Source organism: Zeus faber, assembly GCF_960531495.2.
Source record: "Zeus faber genome assembly, chromosome: 8".
Lineage (NCBI taxonomy): Eukaryota > Metazoa > Chordata > Actinopteri > Zeiformes > Zeidae > Zeus > Zeus faber.
This window is the reverse complement of record NC_137195.1, coordinates 1,918,593-1,946,525: the sequence shown is the minus strand read 5'-3', so window position 1 is coordinate 1,946,525 and position 27,933 is coordinate 1,918,593. Positions and strand designations below refer to the sequence as shown.

Genomic DNA, 27,933 nt, shown 5'->3' with positions numbered 1-27,933 from the left:
AGAGCTAGTTGTGGGCCGGTGTCTCTTCAGGCTCCACCGCTCGGATCTTGATGTGGATGCCGTTGAGGGAGCGCAGCACCAATCTGGGGATTAGTTTGGGTTTCTCCAAGGGATCCTCGATCAGGTGGAACCTCTTCAGCGTCAGAGCCATCACAATTTTCATCTCATTCATGGCAAAGTTCTGACCGATGCAGTTCCTGTAAGAAAGACACACACAAAATGTAAAACATTGTAAATGTAAAAATGTAAAACACATTTTTTGTTTCAGCCAATAAAGATTCAAGACCCAAGAGGTTTATTTGTCACATATATAAACATACTTTCATACATACAGGATATGCAGTGAAATGTCTTTGCAACGCACCCGGAGATTGTGCACAATAGTTACTAAACCGAACATAATTGCTAACCTAATTCTACCTAGCAACTAACTGAAACTAACTGATTCCTAAAATGTGATGCAGTTAGTGAATAGAATAATATAATTCAAATAAAATTACAATTAAATAAGACTCAAAAAGATAATACAAAATGGGGCTACAAAATAGAAGGGAATAGAGTTATGTATATGGGATAGGCCATTTGTATACATAGATAGACATACATAGATAGAAAATGCATGTGAATATAGTGAGTATGGAGATATACAGTACAGCATACAACAGTCCAACACAGAAATACAGTAACACCGAACAGAGCAGCAATACAGTGCAGTATGCAGTAACCCAGAACAGTGATACAGTAACTTGCAGGACAGTATGCAGTCACCCAGAACAGAAATACAGTAACTTGGAGTACAGTATGCAGTAACCCAGAACAGTGATACAGTATGTAGTACAGTATGCTACATTCAGTACAGTAAGGCAGTGGGGCCTGTGTAAGTGACTTTTTGTTCGGACCCCTGGTGAGTTCGGCATTGACAGTTCTTATTGCTTGCAAGAAAAAACTCCCTCTCAGTCGCTCTGTCCTCGCTGTGTGACTGCGGAGGCACTTGCTCAACCACAGCAGCTGAAACAATCCATTGTTGGGGTGGTGAGGATCCTTTATGATCCCACGGGCTCTGCTACTACACCTACTGGTGTATAAGTCCTGCAGGGAGGGGAGGGTAGTTCCAGTGGTACGTTCAAGATTCAATATTCAACATTCAAGAGGTTTATTCGTCACATACATATACATATATTAATACATATATGCAGTGAAATGTCAATGCAACGCACCCGGTGATTACACACAATATGTCCGAGACTGAACACAGTAGCTACCTAAGAATTTCTACCTGACCAGCTAACTGATTCCTAAAACGTAATGCAGTAAGTCAAATACTATAGAATAAAATAAAAATATATAGAATAAAATAAAATAAAATAAAATAAAATATAATAAAATACATAAAGGGAATAGGCTTATGTATATGGGATAGACTATTTATGTATATACAGATATGTGCATTAAAGTGGAATGTGAATAAAGTGAGGTCGTGTTGTGAGATATACAGCACAGTATACAACAGTACGGCGCAGCAATACAGTAACACAAACAACCCAGAACAGTGACACAGTATGCGGTACAGTATCTACATACAGTACAGTAAGGTAGTGGAGCCTATGTGTGTGGCTCACTGAGGATACCTGGTGAGGTCAGCATTGACAGTTCTAATGGCTTGCGGGAAAAAACTCTGTCTCTCTCTCTCTGTACTCACTGTGTGACTGCGGAGGCGCTTGCCTGAACGCAGCGGCTGGAACAGTCCGTTGTTGGGGTTGTGAGGATCCTTCATGATCCTGCGGCTCTGCTACTACACCTCCTGGTGTATAAGTCCTGCAGGGAGGGGAGTGTAGTTCCAGTGGTATGTTCAGCTGAACAGCAGCCGTTGCAAGGCCCGCCTGTCCTGAGCAGTACAGTTCCCAAACCAGGCAGTGATGTTGCCTGTCAGGATGCTCTCCACTGCTCCAGAGTAGAAGGACTTGAGGATCCTCACCGAGACCCGGAATTTCCTCAGCTGCCTGAGGTGGTAGAGACGCTGCCTCGCCTTTCTCACCAGAGTGTCTGTGTGAACAGTCCATGTTAAGTCCTCTGTGATGTGGACTCCCAGGTATTTGAAGCTGTTCACCCTGTCGACAGAAGTCCCATTAATCACCAAGGGCGCGCGCGTCCTCGGTTGTAGTCCACGCCAAAAGTCCACAATCAGCTCCTTAGTTTTGTTGATTTTTAGGTGGAAGCTGTTGTCCTGGCACCAGAGTGACAGGTCAGCCACCTCCTCGCGGTAGGCCTTCTCATCGCCGTCGGTGACCAGGCCCAACATGACGATGTTGTCGGCAAACTTTATGATGGTGTTGGAGCTGGACCTGGCCACACAGTCATGTGTGTATAGTAGGGGGCTGAGGACGCAGCCCTGGGGGGAACCTGTATTCAGGGTGTGAGCTGGACATGTGCCTCCCCACCCTAACCCCACCCTAACCACCTGAGGCCGGGCTGAGAGAAAGTTCAGGATCCAGGCGCACAGCGGAGTGCTCAGTCCTAGCTCCCGCAGCTTGACAGCTAGGCTGGTGAGGACTATGGTAGTGAAAGCTAAACTATAGTCGATGAACAGCATTCTCACATAAGCCCCCTTCCAGCCATCCAGGTGCGTGAGCGTGGTGTGCAGTACCTGGGAGACCGCGTCGTCCGTGGATCTGTTCGGCCGGTGCAAACTGCAGCGGGTCCAAGGTGCGGGGGAGGGAGGCGCAGATGTAATCCTTAATCAGCCTCTCGAAGCACTTCATGACCACAGAGGAGAGAGCCACCAGACAGTAGTCATTCAAGCAGGCTGGAGAGGCGGTCTTCGGGACAGAAATGACGGTGGACCCCAAGCAGGAGGGGACCACCGACTCAGCCAGGGAGGCATTATTATCAATATCCTAGTGAACACCGGGGCTTGCTGGTTAGCACAGGTCTCTAGTACAGCTTTCCTGGTGTTCACATTGCCAGGAGACAAGTATTAGTATAGTTCTATTTTGTCTGGTATGTTACGTTCAACATCATAAACACGCCAGAAAATGGACGTGTCAGGTTTCCAGTGTGCTTGGGGAACAAAACAGTAGAAGCAGCATGCCCGCACTGACAGCGCCCGATGCCGGTCCTCTGGTTGGGACACCGGCTTGGGCGGTGCTGGAGTGGCTTAGAGTCCAGCAGGGAGCGTGGGGGTTCTGCACTCCGTACAAAGGAAGCGTCCACACAGAGCGGTCCCCAACACTCAAAACATTTCATGGTCCCGCATGCGGGAAAAAAGTCTTCTGATTATGGATTCAGATATGAAATGAACTAATGGTACACGGATATTCCCGTCAATTTATTTTATCTCGAGATGGGACGAAAATTATCGTGTCTACCCTTGTGTTTCCATTGCAGCCGATCAGAGCTGGAGCCGATAAAAATCTGTGACTAACGCAGGGTCATTTGGCCCAGGAATGAAACCCGGGTGTTACCTTTACCACTAATGACAAATACCAGATGTTAGCAGTCGTTTCCAGGTTCTTGGCGCAGTGGAAAAGGGGAATAAGGGACGCATGGGGAGGGGAAGGCCGACCTGGGTCCAGCGGAGAAGGGCACAAAGGCGTGGTGCGGCCTCGTAGCGACGTTCTCCGGCAGGAAACGCAGCGGGTCGAAAGCCTGTGAGGGAGCAAGGAGAAATCAGGGTAAAATTACAATGCAAGGTCAGAGTTTTAGCAAGACACACCTGCAACATCTGACTGGTTGAAGGTCCCCAGAGGGTTCACTCACATCAGGGTTCTCCCAAACTGTAGCGTCCCTATGAGTACTAAACACACTGATTCCAATAAGACAACCTAGAAAAGAGGAAACGTGTCATTTGAGTTGATGTTCTATGAGTGATTTTATCTGGCAATGTTGATTGAATAAGTTTATTTCCTTATTATCATTATTACCTGTTATCTTATTGTCTGACACAGTTAACCACCACATCCTTGTCTCATCCCCTCAGAGCCTCTCCTGGGTTACATCATACTTGGCAAATCCCTCATACCTGGTCTCATGGAGAGGATTGCTGTCCAGACCCTCCACTCTAAAAACTGCCATCCCTCAGGGCTCCATCCTGGCTCCTTGGCTGTTCTCCTTCTTCTAAATCCCTCGGTAGTGTGATCTCTTAATTTACTTTACATACATTGCTCTGCAGATGACACTTCACTATACTGTATCGCTCCTTTCCCCCTTCGGAAACCCATATAGAGAGGTACATTTCTGCATGTCTCCAAGACATTAACACGTGGATGTGCACCACTTGTTTGTCTGTGCACTGCCTGCTTATCTGAACACCACCTGAAGCTCAATCTGAACAAGTCAGAGCTCCTCTCTCTCCCTAGAAAGACTCCCCTCAGGCAAACCTCTCCATCACCATTGAGTACACCAAGGTATTTCCCTTTCAGACTGACAAGAACCTTGCGGTAATTCTGGACAACCAGCTCTCCTGCTCGGCCCCCATCGCAACATCCGTAGGATAGTCCCGTTCCTCATGAGGGAAGCGACGTAAGTTCTGGTTCAGGCGCTTGCCATCTCTTGTAGAGCCTACTGCATTGACTTGGACCTGGACTACCTGACTGAGACAAGCTCTAGTGCTGAGGTTGCTGTGTAGTGTATTACTGCTCTGTTTATGTTATCTAGTATTATAGCATTGCAAACTTAGGACTACTGGTTTGACTCTGCACATTTCACTGCTATTTGCTGATCTGCCAACAAGGTTGTGTTTCCAGACACACCCCCTATTCAGGTAAGTCCCCTCTTATGTGGGCGTGCTCTTAGCCAGGTGCAAGTCCTAATCACATGAGCAGCTGTATTCTATAACCTATTTATGGTCCTGCCCTTGAAGCGTTAGCTTCAAGCGTTGGCCCATTTGTAGTCGCTCTCGTGTGAAGACGCACGTCTACCTCTGCACGTCCACCGAAGCAAGGACACCGAACAAGGCAAACCGGCCTTCTTTTTCTCACTCCATACAAAATGTGCTACTACCACATCTCTACAACTTCAAGGTCACCCAGAAAGCCTCGTTATACCATACGCCGATGCAATCTGCGTAACCTCAGGTCTCTGCAGCAAACATCTACTGCAAAGACCTCCTTCTCTGTTGGCTTGTGGAATTGTTGATCTGCAGTTAACAAGGCAGACTTTATCTCTGGTCATGCCAACCACCTCTCCTTGGAGCTCCTTGCTCTCACTGAGACGTGGATTAAACCGGAGGATAGCCCAACCCCGGCTGCACTCTCCACTAACTACACATTCTCCCACACATCCAGACCATCTAGCCGTGGTGGTGGGACTGGCCTGCTAATTTCCAACACATGGAAATCTAATCCACTGCTGCCTTGAAACAACTTTGTCTCCTTTGAATATCACGCCATCTTGGTGACTGCTCCGGTGAAAGCCTATGTGGTCGTCATCTACCGTCCACCAGGACAACTAGGTGACTTCCTACATGAGCTTGACACCCTGCTGTCATCAATTCCTGAGCATGAGTGTCCCATGCTCGTCCTCGGAGACATGAACATCCACTTGGACAGTGCGAGCTCGGCTGACTTCCTGTCTTTGGTTCGCTCATTCGACCTAAGACAGGTCCGACTCCACCGACTCACAAGGCTGGCAAAGAGCTTGATCTCATTCTTGCTCGGAGCTGCACCACGGACAACCTAAGGGTCACTCCTCTTCATCTCTCAGACCACTTCTTCATCCACTTCAATGTCCAGCTACAAAAACAACCCCCCAACTCCCCATGCATGGTTACCATCCGCCGCAATCTCCGCAACCTGTCTCCCACCCACTTCTCCTCTGTGCTCTCCTCTTCTCTTCCGCCTCACGGCACTTTCTCCTCTCTGCAGGTTAATGATACCACTGATATTCTCTGCTCCACCTTGAGCTCATGTCTGGATAGCCTCTGTCCACTATCCACCGGACCTGCTGGATCAACCCAGTCGCACCCTTGGCTGACACCTTCCGGACAACGCGCACTGACCTCAGAGCAGCCGAGAGGAAATGTCACAAATCCAAAACAACTGAAGCATCACTGCTGCAATGAAGGCTTTCTTCAACGATAGGATCAACAGTTCCACAGACACACGTAAGTTATTCACCACCTTCAAGTCTCTGATTTACCATCCACCACCTTCCCCAGCTACAAACCTCACTGCTGACTGCCTTGCCTCCTTTTTTACTAACAAAGTGGCAGCCATCAGCAGCCAATTCACTAAACAACTTACTCACAACCTGTCTTCTCCAGCCCTAGGCTCATCGTTCCCTGGTTTCACCCCCCTCGCTGAAAGTGAGGTATCTAAACTACTAACATGTAGCCGTCCTACTACCTGTCCGCTAGATCCGATCCCATCTAACCTTCTTCAAGCCATATCACCGACTATTATCCCGGCAATCACACATATGATTAATTCTTCCCTAACTTCCGGCACCTTCCCCTCCACTTTCAAAGTGGCTCGGGTCGCACCACTGCTCAAAAAACCCTCACTCGATCCCACTCAAGTAGAAAACTATCGGCCGGTCTCTCTCCTCCCATTCCTTTCCAAAACCATAGAGAGGGCGGTCTCTAGACAGGTTACAGAGTACCTGTCAAGAAACAACCCTCTCGATACACTTCAATCTGGCTTCAAAAGTGGTCACTCCACGAAACAGCCCTGTTGTCTATGACAGAGGCCTTAAAAACTGCTGGAGCTGCTGCCAAATCCTCGGTTCTCATTCTGCTAGACTTATCAGTTGCTTTTGACACTGTCAATCACAGCATACTCCTGTCTATACTCTCAAGTATGGGCATATCGGGCAGTGCACTTTCCTGGTTTGAATCTTACCTTACTGGGCGCTCTTTCAGTGTGACATGGCAAGGCCAGCTGTCTGTGCCTCACAACCTCACCTCCAAGGCTCGGTGCTGGGACCCCTCCTCTTTGCCATATACACCACCTTACTGGGCCGATCATCAGCTCGCATGGCTTTTCATATCACTGCTGCGCGGATGATACTCAACTCTATCTGTCCTTCCTGCCTGACGACCCCACTGTCTCGACGTGGATCTCGAATTGTCTCACTGACATATCCACGTGGATGAAGGATAATCATCTTCAACTAAACCTGTTGAAAACGGAACTGCTGGTCTTTCCGGCCAAACAAGGTATTTATCACAACATTGATATTAAAATTCACTCTCTATCTCTTGTTCCAACCAAGGCTGCAAGGAATCTAGGTGTCATTATTGATGACCAACTGACATTCTCAGACCATGTTGCCGCCGTCTCCCGGTCCTGTTGCATCGCACTATTCAACATCAGAAAAGGATGGTAGCTCAGGAGGTAGAGCTGGTCGTCTAGTTATCTAAAGGTTGCTGGTTCGATCCCAGGCTCCTCCTGCTAGCATGCTGTAGAGTCCTTGAGCAAGACACTTAACCCCTAATTTCTCCTGATGGCTGCGTCTGTCGCTTTGAATAAAAGCGTCTGCTTAATGTAATGTAGTTCCACGTTAGTGGAAAGAGCTGCCAAAAATGACCAGAGCAGGGACCTCTGTCTGTAAGAAGCACTTGAAGACCCAGCTCTTCAGAGAGTACCTGCTCTCCTAACTTACAATTACTTTGCACTACCTAGCAGTATTTATTGGGACACTAATGTCTCTGTCGCAATGTAGCTTGAATGTTATTCTCCCTTGGAAGTCGCTTTGGATAAAAGCGTCTGCTAAATGTAAATGTAAATGCTCCACCAGACCTCTAGGGCATCCAGAATGCAGAAGCCTGTCTAGTGTTCAACAAACCAAAATCCTCTCATGTTGCTCCCTTCCATCACTTCACTGCTTCTGCTCAGATCAAATTTAAGACCCTGGTCTTCTCCAATAAGGCCGTCCGTACATTCGCTCCTCCATATCTCCCATCACTGGTCAGGCTCCAGACTCCTCCACCCTTGTAAGACACCTCCCTCCTTCATCACTAAGTGTTCTCAGGAGTCACACAATCGTGACTCCATATTAGCAGCTCATCCCAATCAGCAGCACAATTGTGGAAGGGCATACCCCTAGTTGCAGAATGTCTGAATCGCTGCCAATCTTTCATTGCAGGAAGACCTGTCACTTCAGACACCTGGACCGACTGCCCTGACCTGTCTACCTCATGAGGATCTCTTTCCCCATTGACTTTCTTTACTCACTTTTTCGCTTTACTAAACAAAAATCTACAACACTACTTATTCCTAGAGAGGGTTTAGCTGTGACTGTGACATACAGTTGGTGTGATATCCAGACAGAATGTCCTCATTTGTCTTTAAGTCGTTGGACAAAGGCGTCTGATCATTGACATGTGATCTAATGTACCTGCAGGCACACTCCGTCCATCGTAGAAGGTCATGGGTTTGCTCAGTTTACGCGATATTCCAGGCACAGGGGGGTACAGGCGGAGGCATTCTTTTAAGCACATGGTGGTGTAAGGAATTTTATTCAGATCCTCCCTAGAAAACAAGTTTCAGTGTTTAACGGCTTCTTTCAGAGCAAATGAACAATGTCATTCCGTGGCATCTCCATTATGTCAGCTAACCAAAGAAAGGGTGTGCCTGTGCTCATTGTACCAGTCCATGGTGTCCCTGTCTCCCAGGACCTGGAGGACCTCCTCCCTACAGATCTTCTGGTGCTTAGGGTTGCAGGCCAGGCCGTAGAAGGCGAAGGAGATGCCGCTGGCTGTGGTGTCGTGGCCCTCAAACATGAAGGTGTCCACCTCTGCCCGGACCGCCTCATCCGACAGACCCTGCTGATCCTCGTCCTGCAAATGAGGGATGGCCGCAAAAAAAGGCCAGTGAGCCATTCATTCACATCAGCTTCACGGATCTCCAGGTATTTAGTAAAACCAAGGAATCTGAGGTGTGGAGAAGTGACAGACCCTGGCAGAGAGCAGGATGTCCAGAAAGTCCAAGTTTCTCTTGACTTGGGCTGCGTCTAGCCCCTTTTCGTACTTCAACTCCTCTTTCCTCTTTCTTATCACTTCCTCTACAAAGGAAAGCATCAAGGGAAGGAAATGGACGTTCACACCCACATTTCAAACTCACCCAGGACTAGAGGATCGTTTCACGCCTCAAATTGAGGCACTGATGAAAATAAAAGTCTCAAAATATTTCTGAAGATTATTCTAGAATCTCAAAAAACACTGAAAGTGATCTTGCTGAGATAGAACACTGGGTAAACAAGGTTGGCAACTATGGAATGTTACACCTGTTGTGTAGAAAATACTCTTTTCCTTCCCTCAGGAATCAGAGTGAATCATGAAACAACCTTAAATGTAGTTCTAACATCTTCAGGAATATCTTCAGCAGAGGAACTTTTTTGTGTTGTGGATGTTTCTGACACTAAACCCCTTTTCACTAAAAACCCAAAAGGACAGAGAATACCTGTGTGAGAGTGCGCCACTCGGCAGGCTTTCCTGAACCTGTATCCATGTGGACTGAGCTGGAAGATGATGTCACTGTGGTACCAAAAGGTCCGGAAGCGCATGTTGACCAGGTCGCTCAGCTCGTACACGGCTTGGATGTAGGAGTTGGTCCCACTGAAAGAGACAGAGGCGTTTGAGACAACAGACCAGCCAATAGCAGGAGGTGGTGGAGGAGAGACCCCGGAGGACGTGCACTGACCTCTCCGTCTGACAGTTGCTGTTGTGGCTGAACGCACATTTCATGATGCTGTCGAGCGTCATCAGACTGACGTGTTGGAACAACTCGAAGGAGCGGCTGCTGCTGGCGTGGCCCCCCCACTTGTCCTGAAGAGGAGACACAGTCTATCTGCAAAGCACCAAGCAACCTCCACGAGAGGCTTTTCTCCTACACCCGCACCCCTCTACTACTGTTGAAGAGCTTGTCTTTCCAGCTCTGTGAAAAACATTTTTTTATTTCACCTGAAACACAAAATACAGACAAAATATTGACCAAGTGCTGCATTTATGAATGAGAGGTATACCATTTTAACACCAAAATGAGGGGGTTTACGTGTGGTCCTCCTCTGTTGTCCCCAGGGAGCGATCCCCACACTCACAACATTTCATGGTCCCACATGCAGGAAAAATGTAACAAATGTTTTTTTTAATAACAAAAAAAGGAAATGATTTTGAGTTTCCATTCAAAATCGTACGACACACGGACATTACCGTCTATTTATGCGCCCAGTCTGGAACTTCAACGCGCGTCACATCCTGCCAGTGAGGGGCCAAAACTGTCAAGCCGGGTGTCCTGTTTCCATGAGAGCCGATATTCTGGCTGGAGCCGATAAAAACCTGTCTATTGCAGGGTCATTTTCCCAGGAACCCGGGTGTAGCCTTTCCCACTAATCACAAATGCCAGATTTTAGCGAGTGTAACTGGCGTTTTGGCACAGTGGGAAAGGATTATTAAATTTCTGAAGGTTCCACCATGCTGCAAGCTGAGCTGAGGAGCTGCTTAAGATTAGGAGGAAGTACATGCTGTTCAGCTGAATGTGCAACGATAGAAGCGAACGAGGTTTCTCTGCAGCGACAGGGACAGAGAGATTCTACCTCTCCACCATCCAGACGTAGAAGGCCAGGGTGGTGTGGGAAGAGTCGTGCGAGGGGCCTAATGGACTTCCTTGTCGGCGTTATACTTTGAAAAGAGTGTATGCAGCTACTTTTCATCGAGCTTCAGTCAGTACAGCCAAACGGAGCCAACGTAACGTCCAATAAGCAGCGAAACGTCTTACTTTACCAGGATTTACCAGAACTTTTCAATCCACTTAAATCTGGGACAGTGTTCATGTCCACTGTATTTCATCATCTCTACGCTATTATTACCAAACACTGAGGCCTGTGATGGTGGGAACTTACCAACATGGTGTTGGCAGAGTCTGACATCAGTTTGACGTACGGCTTCAGGATGTTGTAGTGGAAACCGGGCGTCAGGAGCCTCCTGTGACGGAACCACTTCTGGCCCCGAGACACCAGCAAACCATCACCTGGATGGGGGAGTGGGGAGGGGTGAACGAGGCAATCAGCTACACACCTTTATGTTATGTGTTTTCATTCAGATTATGACTATGCTGAGGGGTCCAGCCCCCATTAATCTTCTTGGCATTTTTAGCGCTTAAAGTATCTGAAACAAGACAACCACAGTACATCCAGACATGGTTGAGGTCTCGTTTGAACCGGGACCTTTCAAATATCTTTTTGTCCGAGTTAGAGCGGGGTGCTTTGTGAAGTCATCATCCAAAGTTATTTAGGTCCAAGCTTTGTCTCTCAGATGTCATTCGCTTCCAGCGACTTGCACCCTTTACACTGTATAGCGTTAACTACGTGTAGACAGATGCAGAGCAGATGCTGTGTTTAATGGAAACTCGGAAAACTGTTACTCGTGCTGCGTTTTACAAAACTCCGGAAACTATAATCGGTCACAGAATCCTCCGCTCACTCCCCGGCCCGGGGCACACTTTGGCCAGACAGTGTATGAGAGAAAATGCAGATGATCAATGCTTTGAATGATGTTTTATATGTCTTATCTCAGAAAATAGCCTTTTTTTGAATCTAATGTAGTTTTTTAAAACACATTGTCTTGGGTTTTTAATGACTCACTCAGAGTTCAGAGTGAAGAGACACTGTTTTAAGATAATACTGTCCAGACCAGTTCACATTCCTGCTTCACTCACCCTTGTGTGGAGATAATGACAACCCCAGGGGGCTTGACAGAGTATTATGGTCTGTTTATAGCCTAGTCAGATTGTATCTGTGAGCGGAGTTTGACTGTTCAATCATAGTATGAGAGAAACACCAGGTGATGGGATTGGGGGGGCATAGTCTCGTGACACCGCAAACGTCACACAACCTCTCACGGTATAAAACTCTCTTCGGCAGAAGCGAGGGCAGAATGGACAGCATCACTGTTTTGAAGTGCATCTGTATCTCTGTCTTTATTCTGCAGAATAAATATCTTTAATACTCTCAGTTTGTTTCCTGTAGTGAAACAGGTTTGCCTCAACCACCACGCAGTGAGAATTCTCCAACAAGCGGGGATGAGGCCCCCGGAGCTGACGTGGCGGGTCTTTCTCAAACACAACTTGAACTCAAACTTGCCCTCCCCCCAACCCGAGCCTGGCACGGCACCCATCCCTGTAAAAGGACAGCGATGAAAGAACGAATCTGCGATTTTCACTGATGTCTGATCTGACGTGGTCGGAGAGAGTCCCTCGGTCTCCTCCAAACCTCCCCCCTTATAGTCACAGAGCGCAGAGTGAAGTGTCTGGAACACAACAACTGCTGGACTGACCGACATGGCTGAGGTCTGGAGGCATCTCATGTGGGACATCTCATCTTTTCTAACCACCCGAGTGCTGGTTCTGGGCGGGTTCTTAAACCAGTTCACAGTTGGTTCAACTTCCAAACCTTCTAAAAACCGGTTTGCTTTTCCAAAGGAAAACAGCTCCAAGGGCCATGTCATGACATCACTGTAGATGTCTGCATTATGTCTTTTCATCGGGATGGGGGACAATTATTATTTTTTACTATTGTTATATCATAATAAAAAAAATATAATTATTATTATTATTTAGGGGTCAAGCCAGCAGTTATTATTTTTCGGAAAAAAAATCTCTGAATTTTGAAGCCTAAAACCATCTGGAACACTCACTTCGGACACGGTTTATGTCTTGTTTGAACTGCTCTGTCAGAAAGACCTTGTGGTTGAAGTTTTATTTAATCGATCCACATTAGGAGCAGATATTAGCGAAAAACCGACCAAAAACTTTGAGTGATTTGAACACAGACGAGCCAGTACAACTGACACCGAAATATGTCCAACCATGCTAAAACTATCTGGAACGCATAATTCAGCATAAGCTACAAACACAGCTGAGGTGTCGTTTAAAGCATTATGTCACAAGGATCTTGTGGTTAAATTTGAATCTAAATCGATAAACATATGGAGCAGATATTAGTGAAAAATCGAAAAACTTTGACCTGAAATATTCAGTTGGTCTTGGTTAACTGACATGTCACACGTCTGGTAATAGGATAAGATAAGATAAACCTTTATTAGTCCCACACCGGGGAAATGTACATTGTTCCAGCAGCAAAAAGGGGACAGCAGGAAATAGAGAGCACATCAAGGTAAGCACTATAAACAATAATATATAGAAAAAAAAAAAACACCATAAATAAAAAAATTGCACTTTGATTTTTCACAGTTGTGAAAGGAAGGAGCTCTCCAGTGCCATCAGAGTGTCATGCATTGGGTGGGGTTCGTTATCCATCATGGATGACAGCTCAGCCATCATCCTCCTTTCTCCCACCACCTGCACTGGGTCCAGGGGGCCCCCCAGGACAGAGCTGGCCTTCTTGATCAGTTTGTCAAGTCTCTTCCTGTCAGCTGTGGTGAGGCTGTTGCCCCAGCAGACCGCTCCATAGAAGATGCTGATGCCACCACGGTGTTGAAGAAGGTCCTCAGGAGAGCCCCCTGCGTCCAAGGGACCTGAGTCTTCTGTGCAGATAGAGTCTGCTCTGACCCTTCTTATAAAGTGTATGTATGTGATGAGTCCAGTCCAGTTTATTGTTCAGGTGATCACCCAGGTACTTGTAAGATCCCACAATGTCAATATCCATTACCTGGATGTTCACCGGTGTCGGGGGGAGTGTCTGCACCTGTGGAAATCCACCACCAGCTCTTTGGTTTTCCCTGATCTGGAGGCGGTTCTGCTGGCACCAGTCCACAAAGTCCACAGTGAGTTCTCTGTACTCCCTGTCGTCCTCATCTTTGATGAGGCCAACGATTGCAGAGTCATCAGAGAACTTCTGCAGGTGACAGCTGATTGAGCTGTACATGAAGTCTGCAGTGTGGAGGGTGAAGAAGAAAGGTGCCAAGACCGTTCCTTGCGGGGCCCCCCTGCAGCAGACGACCATGTCAGACTCACAGTTCTGAGACCTCACGTACTGTGGCCGGTCCGTGAGGTAGTCCAGGATCCGGGAAGACAGGTGACGGTCCACTCCTGTGTGCTGCAGCTTGTCCCTCAGAAGCACAGGATAAATAGTGTTGAAAGCACTTAAGAAATCAAAGAATGTGATCCTCACAGTGCTCACAGGCTTTTCCAGGTGAGAGAGAGCTCAAAGTAGCAGGAAGATGATGGCGCCGTCCGCCCCAATGCCAGGCTGGTAGGCAAACTGGAGCGGGTCCATTGATGATCTAACCAGGGTCGGAGATGCACAAGGACCGGCCTCTCCAGGGTCTTCATGAGATGAGACGTCAGTGCCACCAGCCTGTAGCTTCTGAGGTTCTTGGGGTGCAGGATTTTCAGCACCACGCAGGATGTCTTCCACAGCTGTGGTACTCTCCCCAGCTTCAAGCTCATGTTGAACATGTGCTCCACTATCCCACAGAGCTGGTCTGCACATGTCTTCAGGAGCCTGGAGCTGATGCCATCCAGTCCTGCAGCCTTCCTCTCCTCCTTCCTTGTGCTTTCCCACCTCAAATCCATCACAGACCATCTCCTGGACCCCCTGCAGTTCACCTACAGAGCCAACAGGTTTGTAGACAATGCAGTAAACTTGGTCCTTCACTTCATCCTCCAGCACCTTGACTCCTCAGGAACCTATGGCTGGATCCTGTTTGTGGATTTCAGCTCCACCTTTAACACAATCATTCCGGTACTTCTGCAGGACAAGCTCTCCCAGCTGAGCCTGCCTGACTCCACCTGCAGATGGATCACAGACTTCCTGTCTGACTGGAAGCAGCACGTGAAGCTGGGAAAACACGTCTGACTCCTGGACCATCAGCACCGGTTCTCCTCAAGGCTGCATTCTTTCTCCTCTGCTCTTCTCCCTGTACACCAACAGCTGCACCTCCAGCCACCAGTCTGTCAAGCTCCTCAAATTTGCGGACGACACCACCCTCATTGGGCTCATCTCTGGTGGGGATGAGTCCTCCTACAGGTGGAAGCTTGACCATCTGGTGACTTGGTGCAGCAGGAACAACCTGGGGCTCAACGCTGTAAAGATTGTGGAGATGGTTGTCGACTTCATAAAGAACGCAGCCCCACTCACCCCCATCACCCCCATCACCCTGTGTCACTCCCCAGTCGACTCTGTATAGGCAAAATCCTCCTTTTCCGCTTCTACAAGAACATGTTTGCCAAGCACTATCTGAACAGCATGCACCCTAGGCAAGGACGCGTTATTCCCATAATGAGGAACACCGTGACCCGCTAGCAGAACACACAGAGACATAGTCGAAGACAAATCCTTACAAGGACTTCAAGGTCATCAACAGACGGGGCAGTGCATCACCCCACCCCAACTGTCTCACACATCGCACAACATAGATACACACGTACTTCCTGTATCCAGCAGGACGGGTGAGCTCAACTACAGGCTGCGTCCTGCCATTCGCTCTCTCTCTCTCTCCTCTCTTTGCAAAGACTAACTCTTTTCCTCTAAAATAAATACACACGCAAGAAAGATTTTGTTCACGATCATTTATTATAGAAATTACCACGACAACTTGGTGTCAGAAGTGGGATCCCCGGAAGATCGTCGGACCGGCGGCAGACAGTGACTGATCATCCAGGACATCACAGGTTAGAGTCCTGCCTCTTATCCAACTGCTTGGAGGACGGGAGGACCGTCTGCTGTTGGACCCGGCCGTCTCCGCGGGATCTACACGTCCAAAAACTCCTCCAGTACACGGTAAAATACTCATGGATCGATTGTGATTTTGAACAAAATTCTGAAATTGTGTCTATTTATAAAATAGAGGAATAATCTGCAGAGGTCAAAGTCCTCTACAAACTTACGGTGCATGCATGCCCATGAAAACAGAGGTTAAAGTCCCCTAGAAAATAAGAGGTTAGAGCCCTTCTATAATTTAACAAGGTTAGAGTCCTCTAGAAAATAGGAGGTTAGAGTCCTTCTATAATTAAACAAGGTTGAAGTCCTCAAATAACAGTTTTATTTCAAAAGCATATTTTGTTTTGTCCATTACCGGAATAAATATATATATATATGTAATATATAATGTATAAATAATAAATATTGCGTGGGTTTCCTATAAAAAAAAAATATATATATATATATATATATGGAGTCCACGCAGAGTAAGGAGAAACTAGATTGGGGTTCTCCGATTAATACGCGAATGAGAAGTTAACATGGGGACAAATGCATGTCATGTATGGAAGACTGGGTCGTGTACGGCGGGTTTCCGGCGAGGGGAAGTTTGAGTATGACCCAGTTGGGGAAAGTGGGTGAGAGAATTGTGGAGGAGGAGGAGAGATTGAGAAAGAAAAAGAAAGTGTCAATGAAAGATTTAGACAGAATGGATGTCCCTAAACATGTCTAGGGGTATGGACAAAAGAGGCAGAAGCACGAGCCAGAAGTCAGGAAAAAATACGAGTTTGAAAGGTGTAAAGTCTGAAAAAGCTGAGCTTGCCACTGATACGCCTGTGTCTCCCCCCCCCTCTCTATCCGAGTCTGACCCACGGTGATCGTCAGAGACGAAGGGACGACTGGGTGCCCCCATATCCACCACCTTATGTGCAGCTTAATGCCACATCAACACCACCCCCCCCGGGCCCTCCAGAAAGCTTCGCGTCCACGGACATTGGTCCAGGGAATGCCCCGAACCACGTCGACACCAACGGCTACCCAAACCGTAACCAGCACGCCCAGTCGGCCCCGTTCGGATCTGACTGATCTCCTGCCGTCGCGACGGATGAGGTTTCCACGGGGGGTAACGTACAGACACACACACACCCCACACCTACACATGCTCCATGCAATGAAGATGCGCTTGACCCTGATACACTGCCTGCTTTGCTACATCAGAAAATTGCATTATTAAAAAATAATATATCCGACCCGGTGAGCACATATGCCATCTGTGACTTCTCAGCTTATCAGAAAATGCCTACCATAACGTGCATAGTAAATGATAAACCTTTCACCTTTCTGGTGGACTCGGGCGCCACCCATTCTGTTATTCAAAGCAGGGAGATATGTTTAAAATTAAGCAGCCGCTCCTCACGGTCTACCAGCACGAGCGGTCAAACGGTTTTAGAAAATTTCTCTACCCCTGCCTGTTGCACTTGGCACACGGACGAAGGTGAAGGGACCACGAAGCACTCTTTTTTGATATCTGCTTTGTGCCCTATTAACCTAGCGGGTAGGGATGTGATGTGTTCGCTCGCTATCTCCATCCCCTCCACAGACGCCGACAGATCACACCCACGTCTGCCTCGACGCGGTCCTGCCGCTGCATGCCTACCAGTGGTGGACAGGCGCCACCGCTGGCAGCGGACTGTCAAGTGCCGTGGCACCATTTGTCAATTCTAATTCCAATCACATGTCCGCCGAGGATCTCCACTGCACATCACACATACACCGCGGACCAGACAAAACGTACGAAGACGGGTTTTATCGTCAACAAACTGCCTGCCTCATCAAGTCTGATATCTTTTTCGATTCAGAGCGTTGCGTAGTTTCTATACGCCTCGCCCCCGACCAACAGTCGTTGTTTACCGTCCCCGATTCGGCCCCACGTCTCTATTTCCAAATCTCCACATGAAACATGGCAACACCTGGGCGCCTTTACGCACCGTTGTGTTCACGCCTCCGACTGGAGGCCAAAGGTCACACACCCGCAGCGTCTTTTTTCTCCTACGGGGAACGCGTTTAAACTATCATTCGTCCCCCCGCTCTCCACTCTCTGAACCGTTCAGCTCGTGCCGGACAAGGCCCACACCGGTCGTTACCTTTCCAAACCGCCAACACCTTCTGACATCTCCCCATTGCTGGCCCAAGTCCCACCCACCCTTTGGGCGGCCGGCAAATACGACGTAGGCTTCATAAAAAACTGTCCCCCGGTGCACAGCAAACCCAAATCCTCTTTCCGCCTGTCACATAGCAATATCCATTGCGACAAGAAGCTGTCGATGGCATCACCCCCGTCTTTGAGTCCCTCCTTGACGGGGGAATTATTATCCCATGTAACGACTCCACAGTCCAAACACCTATATTCCCAGTCGAGAAAATCCGACCTCAAGGGCAGCCCAACGAGTGGCGCTTTGTCCAAGACCTGCAGGCCGTTAATGCGGCCGTCGACCCCCCCGCTCCGAATGTTCCTAACCCATACACTATCATGAGTCAAATCCCTTCGGGATCCACTTGGTTTTCTGTCATTGACCTCTTCAATGTTTTTTTCTCTGTCCCAGTTCACCCAGACTCCCAGTTTTGGTTCGCCTTGCACTTCGCTGGTAAACGCTACACCTGGATGCGCCTCTGCCAGGGCTTAACTTGCAGCCCCACCCTCTTCTGCGAGGCTCTCACCCGCAGCCTCACCCCCCTCGTCCTTTCCGAGGAAACGACCCTCCTGCAGTATGTGGACGACCTTCTCGTCGCCGCTCCCACGAAGGCCCAGTGCGAACAGGACACCCTCACACTCCTGCGGCACCTCTCCTCTGAGGGTCATAAGGTTTCTCTAAACAAACTTCAGTTTGTCTCCCAGAAGGTGGTCTTCCTTGGTCACGTCATCACCCCTCAGTGGAAAACTTTGTCCCCCGCCAGAATCCAGGCCATCGGCGACGTCCCCAGACCATATAACAAAAAGCAAATGCTCTCTTTTCTCGGCATGTGTTCTTACTGCCGCCACTTCATCCCCAATTTTTCAATCCTCGACCGCCCCCTCAGGGAAATCACTCTGTCCCGCAGCCTTACGGCCTCTTCTCCACTAACATTGACCGAGGACGCCTGCACCGCCTTCAGGGCCCTTAAGGTGGCCCTTCAGACGTCTCCAACCTTGGGGATTCCAGATCCCCTTCGGCCCTTTGTCCAGTTCGTGGACGAACGTCAGAGCAGCATGACCATTGTCCTATTACAAAAACATGGCGACGCCCTCAGGCCTGTGGGTTTCTTCTCATGTTTATTAGATCCGGTGGCTCCTGGCCTTCCTCCTTGCCTGCGCGCTGTCGTGGCCTGCGAAAAGGCCGTGCTGGCCACACGCGACTTTGTGGGTTTCGCACCACTTATCCTTTTCATTCCCCATTCCGTCTCCAACATCTTACAGGAACAAAAATCCTCCCATCACTCGGCAGCATGTTGGCTCCACTACCACACAGTCCTCCTAGGGCTCCCACGTGTCACGGTGCGCCGCTGTGCCACCCTCAACCCTGCCACATTACTACCCCTCCCTGACGACGGCATGCTACACTCCTGCTCGGCCGAACTCTACCTCATCTGTACACCCTGCCCAGATCTCACTGATGTTCCGCTGACTAACCCTGATTTTGTTTTCTATGTAGACGGATCTGCCTTCCGCCACCCCCACACCGACCACTCTCATGCTGGGTTTGCGGTCGCCGACGACCATTCTGTTGTCTTCTCCTCCCCCCTCCCTTCTCATTTCTCAGCACAAGCAGCAGAGCTCATCACCCTGACCGAGGCGTGCAAATTGGCCGAAGGCCGGTCAGCAACGATCTACACCGACTCTCGTTACGCTTTTGGTGCCGTGCATGACTTTGGCGCCCTTTGGAAACACAGACAGTTTTTGAAGTCGGACGGCAAGCCCATCCTGCACCATCATGAAGTGGCGGCCCTTTTAGAGGCCATCCTCCTCCCCCTCTCCATCGCTGTTTGTAAATGCGCCGCACACACCTCCAACACCGACCCCATCTACCTCGGCAACGCTCGCGCCAACGCAGCCGCCAAGGCCGCGGCACACAGCCCCCTCCCTCATTCCTCCTCCCTCTATTCATACCCCCCTCCTCCCACACCCCCCTCCCTCACTGACCTCCTCTCCCTCTCTTCCCCAGATGAACGCAGACTTTGGTCCAGCTGTGGGGCCACCCTCCGCGACAGTGTTTGGATGGGCCTCGATGACAAACCCTGCCTGCACAGGCGCCTGTTGCCCTGTTTCGCTAAGTTGTCACATAGTTTGGACCATGTGTCAAAAGGAGGGATGTGCACGGCAGTACAAACATATTGGTTCACAAAAGGCTTTTCCACATTTGCAGTCACATATTGCAACTAGTGTGTAATTTGCGCCCAACACAACCCTGGCAGGCAAAAGGGCCTCACACACCCCGCCGCACACCCAACCCAACGCGCCCGTTCCAACATGTAATGATGGACTTCGTCGAACTTACACTTTGCAGAAAGAAAAAATACTGTCTGGTCATGGTTGACATGTTTTCCAAATAGGTGGAAGCTTTCCCCGCCAAACATGCCATGGCTTCAACAGTGGCGAAAGCCTTACTGGCAGATATAATTCCCAGATGGGGAATCCCGGAAAATCTGTCATCCAACAATGGCAGCCATTTTGTAAACAACGCCCTCACACAGTTGTCGACACATTTCCAATTTGATTTAAAAACACACTGCAGCTACCACACACAATCCGGGGGTGCTGTAGAACGTGAAAACAGGTTGCTGAAAAACAAACTGGCTAAATGCTGCAGCAAAACGAACCTCAACTGGGTAGACGCGCTGCCCATCGTGCTGATGTATATGAGAAGTGCGAGTGCACCCGCGAAATAACCTTTCCCCTTTCGAGGTCCTTTTTGCAGCCCCTCCCAATGTGGGACTGGGACCTCCAGGCCCGCCGATGGACACCAACCTCTGCTAAGACACGCTGGTAAGATATTGCATTTCCTTAACCAAGTCTCTTTCTGAAATTAGACAACAGGTATTCTCTGCCTTACCCCAAGGCGCCATCAGGCCCCTGCACAACATTCGACCGGGCGACTTCGTGCTGATAAAGAATAACGCCGGAAGTCCTGGAAACACCAGCGCTGGCTGGGCCCATACCAGGTCCTCCTGACCACCCACACGGCGATAAAAGTCAAGGAAAGAGCAACGTTGGTGCATGCCAGTCACTGCAAGACCATCAGCCTCCAACCACAGCCCGAGATTACCATGCCCGGTAACATCCAGCAAGGAGGGTCACACACAACCCCTCCCATCCCCTAAAAACCACTGTTACGAACATTGTTAGTTGCAAGGTGACGCGTGCTGGCAATCATCCACCTTAGGTCATAGACGAACACACCCATAGGTCATAGACAAACGACGCTGACCACCACACACCACACCACCTCAAGGCAGCAGAAGCAGACGACACCATGGAGCGCTGTCCACCCTGGCACCGTACCGACTCCCCGGCCTGTGCGGCACACTAACCATTCTGTTTATAATCACTGTAATAATAGTTGCACCTTAGATCTGGTATGACATGCACTCTCACGCTACGCTGACCACCGACCCTGAAACCAACGTCACCCCCTCGTTCCGCCCAATTCGCATGAAGCGCGCCATTTATTCAGGAAACGGACAAACTATGTATGTCACTGGTGTCAGAGAGCCTGGCGCGCGGAACGTTGCTTTCTCTGCATCAAACGACACTACCCTCGCTGGCATCATTGTTAACCCCTGCGATTACGTTCCCCATTTAGTTATGACAACGGACTCGCTGTCAGGGTTCGCCCGGATCCTTCCGGCATCGGCCACTAGATGCCGCCAGTACTGCCTCATCAATCTTGCTTTGTTTCACCTGTTTCTGTTTCTGATTACCCAGCCTCATTATTGCATATGTTTCACCTGTGTCTCGTTTTGTCTTTCCTGTTTATACCCTGTCTTTCGTGTCCTTCCTGGCTGAGTCTGGTGAGTTTGTCTAGACTCCTGGCAACGCTCTCGTTTCCAAGCCCACGAAATTCTTACTTTCGGACTTTTGTCCGTTTCTTGTGCTTGCTACAAGTAAAACCTTTATTTTTGCCATCGCATCGCTTCCTCTGCCTCATTCTCTGCACCTGGGTCCACTCAGCATACCACATTACACTCGCCCTTGGCGGGACGACAATATATATATGTTAAATGTGGGTTTTTCACCATGTAAATGTTCCCCGTCGAGGCACTAGGTGCCCGTGTACAAACTGGGCCCAGGCTGTGTGGAATACAGATCATATGCCCTGGGGTTATACCTTACCCCAAGACCAGTCTGACCTGACCAACCGACGAAAGGTCCAAAAGCTCTCTAATCTTAACGCCACGGTCATGATTAGCCTGCCCACACCCCAGGTAAATGACTCTGGTTTCTTCATCATATGCACCTAGGTTTCTGGAATCGATTCATGCGGCTATTTTTGGTTGGAAGTTCGACCTCCGCCCGCCGAGCCCTCTTCCTCCTCCCCTGACACCACAGCCTTTAAATCTGTCCATTATGTGAATCTTGGCCTTATGGAGTATGTCCCACCTGTGTCCCCAGATAACAAAGACCTAGGAATGAACCTCTGGTGGTGACTACTGTGCTCCTGGACTGAGGCCGCAGAAGTTAATAACTCCTGCTACGCCTGCACCCTTTTTCCCCATATAGCGACGGGGGCCCTCTCCGTCCGCCCCGTTCCCCTCACCTCCGATGAATGGTATTGCACCCTCCTTTCACTCACTGATCCCGTAGCGGGCCCAAATAGGTGGTGGCCCGCTAGGCCTAATCTACCTTCCCCGTGTTCCCTGTACTCTAATCAGGCGTTACGTGCCCATAAGGGCACCACCTTCCACTCACGATGCCTTGTGGCTTTGCGGCCCTCACCTACATCAGTTTCTTCCCCAGTCTTGGTCCGGCGTTTGCGCCCTTGTTAAACTACGTCCCGCCGTTACCATACTGGATAGATTACTTCATACCACGTATTATTATCCCCATTATCACGATCCCTCCACCAACGGCCACCATATCGCCAGATGAGAACTCACATCAGGCGCTGTAAAATGCTTATCCAGGGTCCTCCCCTGGTGGGGTGCAGTCAATAACAGCCACAACATCGACGCTCTCAACATGCGTTTAAAGAACCTCACCGCACTTGTCACTGACGGCTTCTCCGCTCTCACTCCCTTTATGACAGCCACGCGTAATATGTTACTACAACACCAAGCCGCCCTCGACATGATCCTAGCTTCCAGTGGCGGCCTTTGTCATGTTATCTGCGAATCGTGCTGCACCTACATTTCAGATGCAGCCGGCAATATCTCCCATACGATTATACAGCTTAACTCCCTTCTCGCAGATATGAAGGCTGACGACGTTCCTCCCCCTTGGGATGGGACTGGTGGTCCTGGCTCACAGACGGCTTGGGCCTCCTTTTGGTTTTATCATGTTGTATTGTTCCCCTCGCTCGTTCGGCCATCACCAAACTAATTTCTTCCGCTTTTGTTCGTTACTCTGCCATTCCCCAGATGGACGCCCCCTCCCTCGACGATCCCTTCCCCCTATCCCTCCCTGACTTCAACTCAGACGATGACATTTCCACAGTTTGCAAGGGACCTCCGTCCCTCTTCCCTTCATGATGGGTTCTCTCATACCTTCCTGTGTGAGTCCCTGGATGTTCTCGGTTCGCCGACGGAGGTATTCTACATATCTGTCGATTATCTGCTTATTTTTTGAGTGTTAATACTTTGCTGTTTCTGCTTATTTTTTGAGTGTTAATACTTTGCTGTTTCTGCTTATTTTTTGAGTGTTAATACTTTGCTGTTTCTGCTTATTTTTTAAATGTGTTAATATTTGGCTGTTTTCACCTATTTTGAGTGTGCTCATATTTTGCTGTTTCTTTCATACTGTTGTTTAAATATAAACAAAAGGAGGAATATGTATAGGCAAAATCCTCCTTTTCCGCTTCTACAAGAACATGTTTGCCAAGCACTATCTGAACAGCATGCACCCTAGGCAAGGACGCGTTATTCCCATAACAAGGAACACCTGCGACCCACTAGCAGAACACACCAAAACACATAATTGAAGACAAATCCTTACAAGGTCTTCAAGGTCATCAACAGACGGGGCAGTGCATCACCCCACCCCAACTGCTTCACTCATCTCACCACATATATACACACGAACTTCCTGTATCCAGCAGGACAGGAGAGCTCGACTACAGGCTGCGTCATGCGATTCGCTCTCTCCCACTCCTCTCTTTGCAAAGACTAATTCTGTTCCTCTAAAATAAATATACACGCAACAAAGAATTTGTTCACGATCCTTTATTATAGAAATTACCACAACAACTCCGTGGAGTCCTGCTGCTTCCTAGGAATTATCATCTCCCAGGACCTCAAGAAGGAGCTGAACATCAGCTCCAACATCAAGAAAGCCCAGCAGAGGCAGCTGAGGAAGTTCAACCTGCCAGAGATGATGATGGTGCACTTCTACACCTCCATCATTGAGTCCGTTCTCACCTCCTCCATCACCATCTGGTATGCTGCTGCAACCACCAAGCACAAGGGCAGACTGCAGCGTGTCATTCGCTCTGCTGAGAAGGTGATTAGCTGCAATCTACCATTTCTCCAGGACCTGTAGGCCTCCAGGACCTGTACACCTCCGGGACCTGTAGGCCTCCAGGACCCTGAGGCGTGCAGGTAAGATGGTGGCTGACCCCTCCCTCCCCGGACACAAGCTGTGTGAACCTCTTCCCTCTGGTGTGAGCAGGAGGCTGCTCCAACAAGAACAAAACCTCTCGTCTCAACAACACAACAGCTTCTTCCTGTCGGCAACTGGCCTCATCAACCAGGCCCCTCCTCCACTACGCCTTCAACCAATAAGTACTGAATAAGTACTCTACGTCAATGCGTTACATTAACGCACATTCCTAATTTTCTGGACTTTATCCGTGAACATTGCACACACTGTTACACTTTATACTGAGCATTTGTACATTCCTGCGCAAACTGTACAGCTTTATTTTAAACCCCCCCCAAAAAATAACAGCCTTAATTCCATATTCTTATATATTTCACTAATATTTTACTTATTGTTTTACATTTATATTTCATGTATGCACCGAACACCAAGACAAATTCCTTGTTTGTGTAAACTTACTTAGCAATAAAGACTATTCTGAATCAGATTCAGATTCTGATGACGTCATCATATTATTTACTGTAAATTACATTCACAGTAAGACGCTTTATCATGTCATCATATTATTTACCATAAATGTACAGGTTGTGATTGAGAATGTCCAATTGGATCATGTCCAGTGTGCGGTGTGGACTCGGTCACTCTGTAGTGTTTAGACGTTTCCAAACTATGGATTTACGTGTATATTTATATAACTTCTTACCTGGTAGATGTCAGTAGATCTGTTCGATTGATATTTTAAATCCCTGGTCCACATTACTTTGCCAGATTAATGAAAAATACAATAAAAACTAGTCCACAAAAACTTGTTTCTGCATCCACTCGAAAAACACTGAAATGTGCAACTCAGCGTTGCCTTCAAGATCCAGAGAGGTGTCGGAAAAATAGAAGCCATTAAATGATGATTACTCACAAAACAACGTTTTTTTTATTTAATCGAAACGTAACTTATTGAAAATGTAATCCAAGTAAAAAATTTAACTCAACTTTTAAAATAAATTATGTAAATTCAACTGATATTGTGAATCGACGTGAATACGTCATAATTTAATGATACAAGACACAAGGTAATCCACCATCACTAATTCTCCGGATTAATTTCGATGCAACAAGGTAAGTTATAACAATGGCAAGATGTAGTTCAAAGTAAAAAAAATAAAATATATTTTTTGTAATAAACATCATATATAAACATTTTCCTACACCTAAACTTTACAAACTTTAATGAAAAGGCAAAAGGTGTTGGTAGTATTGAAAAATTATTCCATAATAATTCTAATGCCAAATTAATGTTACATTTCCATATTTGTTATCTGCATTACAGTATAGACATCATAACATAAGTCATAAGTCATCTATTAAATTGAATTTTACAATTGTAGATTAAAAATACAATAAAGTAGTAAATAAAACTAACATGTATTTATATATTTCTGTAATGGGATGTATTGATGGTTATAAAAATAAATTATAAAAGTTGTTTTTGTGATTGTTGCAAATGCTAAAAAATAGACCACAATGTTTGTCACTTTTCTAAGCAAAAAACTGTAATACATCCCAAAATGGAATTAACTGGAGCCTGTGTATTGCATTTATTTGAGTCACCATCTAATTTGGTAAATACAATTTGAAAACCACAAAAAAAGATAATAAATATATAATAAAAAACATCAAATAAAATATATCAAATAACAGAATAGCCTGGAGCTCTCACCGATCCATGGGACGAGAAATCCATACCCAACATCGTCCTTTGGCTCTGGGGGAAACAGGTTTAAAAAGAAAAAAAAAGATGATGTAATATGACACACACACACACACACACACACAAACACACACACACACACACACACACACACACACACACACACACACACACACACACACACACACACACACACACACACACACACACACACACACACACACACACACACACACACACACACACACACACACACACACACACACACACACACACCTGCGGAGGCCAGGATGGTCTTGACGTAGTCCGGGTGGTGGATGCTCAGGTAGACCACGGAGGGTCCTAACCAAACAGGGAAGGCCAGAGGGAACTGTGTTCCCCATTCCACCATTTTGTTCAGGTCGTTCTCATCTTGTTTGAACTACAAGAAAACATTCAAATAATTATTTAAAAAAGCAAAGATGACAGACAATGCAGCAAAATGAGAATATACTATATACATGTACTGTATACAGTATAACATATATATACACTAGAGTCTTTACAATATACAGTATATACAATATAAAGTATATACTATATACAGTAAACAATATATATAAACTACAGTCTATACAATATATAGTATATACTATATATACACTAGTCTATACTATACAGAGTATATACTATATACAGTAGACTAGTAGAGTAATAGACTAGTAGATACTATATACTATGACTTTCAAACTAGTCTAGTCTTGTCTGGTGAGTATAGGTGTGTTTCTCTTCAGACAATTAGCATTGAAAAAAAACCATTCATTTAAAATAATAAAAATGACAATACAATGAAATAGAATCAGAAGTGAAGTAAAAATAAAAACGTTCAAATATATAAGAATAAGATACAAAAAAAAAAAAAAAAAAAGGAAAATATTCGGATATGCAAACCCAAATAAACGTGGCAGACCATGAAAAACATGACAGGTCTGCAAAGGAATCAGCACAAGTCACTGAAAGATGGAGGGAGGTGCTGGAGTCAGTCCCTGTGGGGTCTGAAGATGGAGTGGAAATCTCAGTGGGTCAGGTGGCCAACGTCACCCAAGTCCACCGGCCCTGACAACAAACAACCAAGTCGCCCTGGACCCTTCTCATGTCCTCCATGAGGAGGACCAAGTCCTGCGCTCCGGGAGGCGCTTTAGGGTGCCAGGCTGCAAGAACAACAAGTACAAGCCTCTTCTGTGTTGACTTGTTCCTCGTCAATCATTTCACTCTACATAAGTTTCTTATGAATAGGAAGTATATTTGAGATAATAAGTGTAAATGTAGACTTATAATTCATAATTATGACTAAAAAGAAAAAATATATCTGAGGAGTATCTCATCATTTAGACTTAGTTCAAATAAAGTAGGAGATACTCCCCAAATGTTCCATATTTCTTTGTTTCCATGGAAACTTCCTGACATCAAACCCTGAAAAGGCACCTGGACCTCCCCCCGCCTCGTCCCCCTCGGTGCAGCGTCCCGTCGAACCCGTGCGATCGGGGCGTGGCAGCCTGCGGAAGGTCCGTCTCTCCCTGGAGCTGTCAGCGGGTTCCCTGTACGCGGGATGCCCGTCGGAGCTTCTCGGGCTGTCGGGGTTGGGGAGCCATGACACGGCGCCCGGTGCAGTCGGTACCTCAGAGACGTGTCCCAGCAGCCAGTGCGACGGGGGTCCAGGGAAAGGATCCAGGGTCTGCAGCAGCATCCTCCTGTGGACCAGCAGCTGGGTGGCCTTGAAGCAGATCAGGACCAGGACCAGGACCGGGACCAGGACCGGGACCAGATCCGGGGATCGGCTCCACTCTGTCAGGCTGGAGAGCTGCAT

The 27,933-nt window shown here is 47.7% G+C and overlaps 1 protein-coding gene across 1 annotated transcript; it reads right to left on the bottom strand.

Moving 5' to 3' along the window:
* Positions 1–4: 4 nt before the first annotated feature.
* On the bottom strand, positions 5–27,933 carry LOC307234161 (cytochrome P450 4A6-like; the record flags this gene model as incomplete). Its single annotated transcript, XM_080005764.1, has 12 exons — positions 5–197; positions 3,563–3,645; positions 3,757–3,821; positions 8,335–8,468; positions 8,586–8,776; positions 8,894–9,000; positions 9,399–9,553; positions 9,639–9,763; positions 10,837–10,964; positions 26,097–26,141; positions 26,364–26,508; positions 27,745–27,933. 12 exons carry the CDS (start codon positions 27,931–27,933, stop codon positions 5–7), a joined length of 1,560 nt encoding a protein of 519 aa, XP_079861890.1.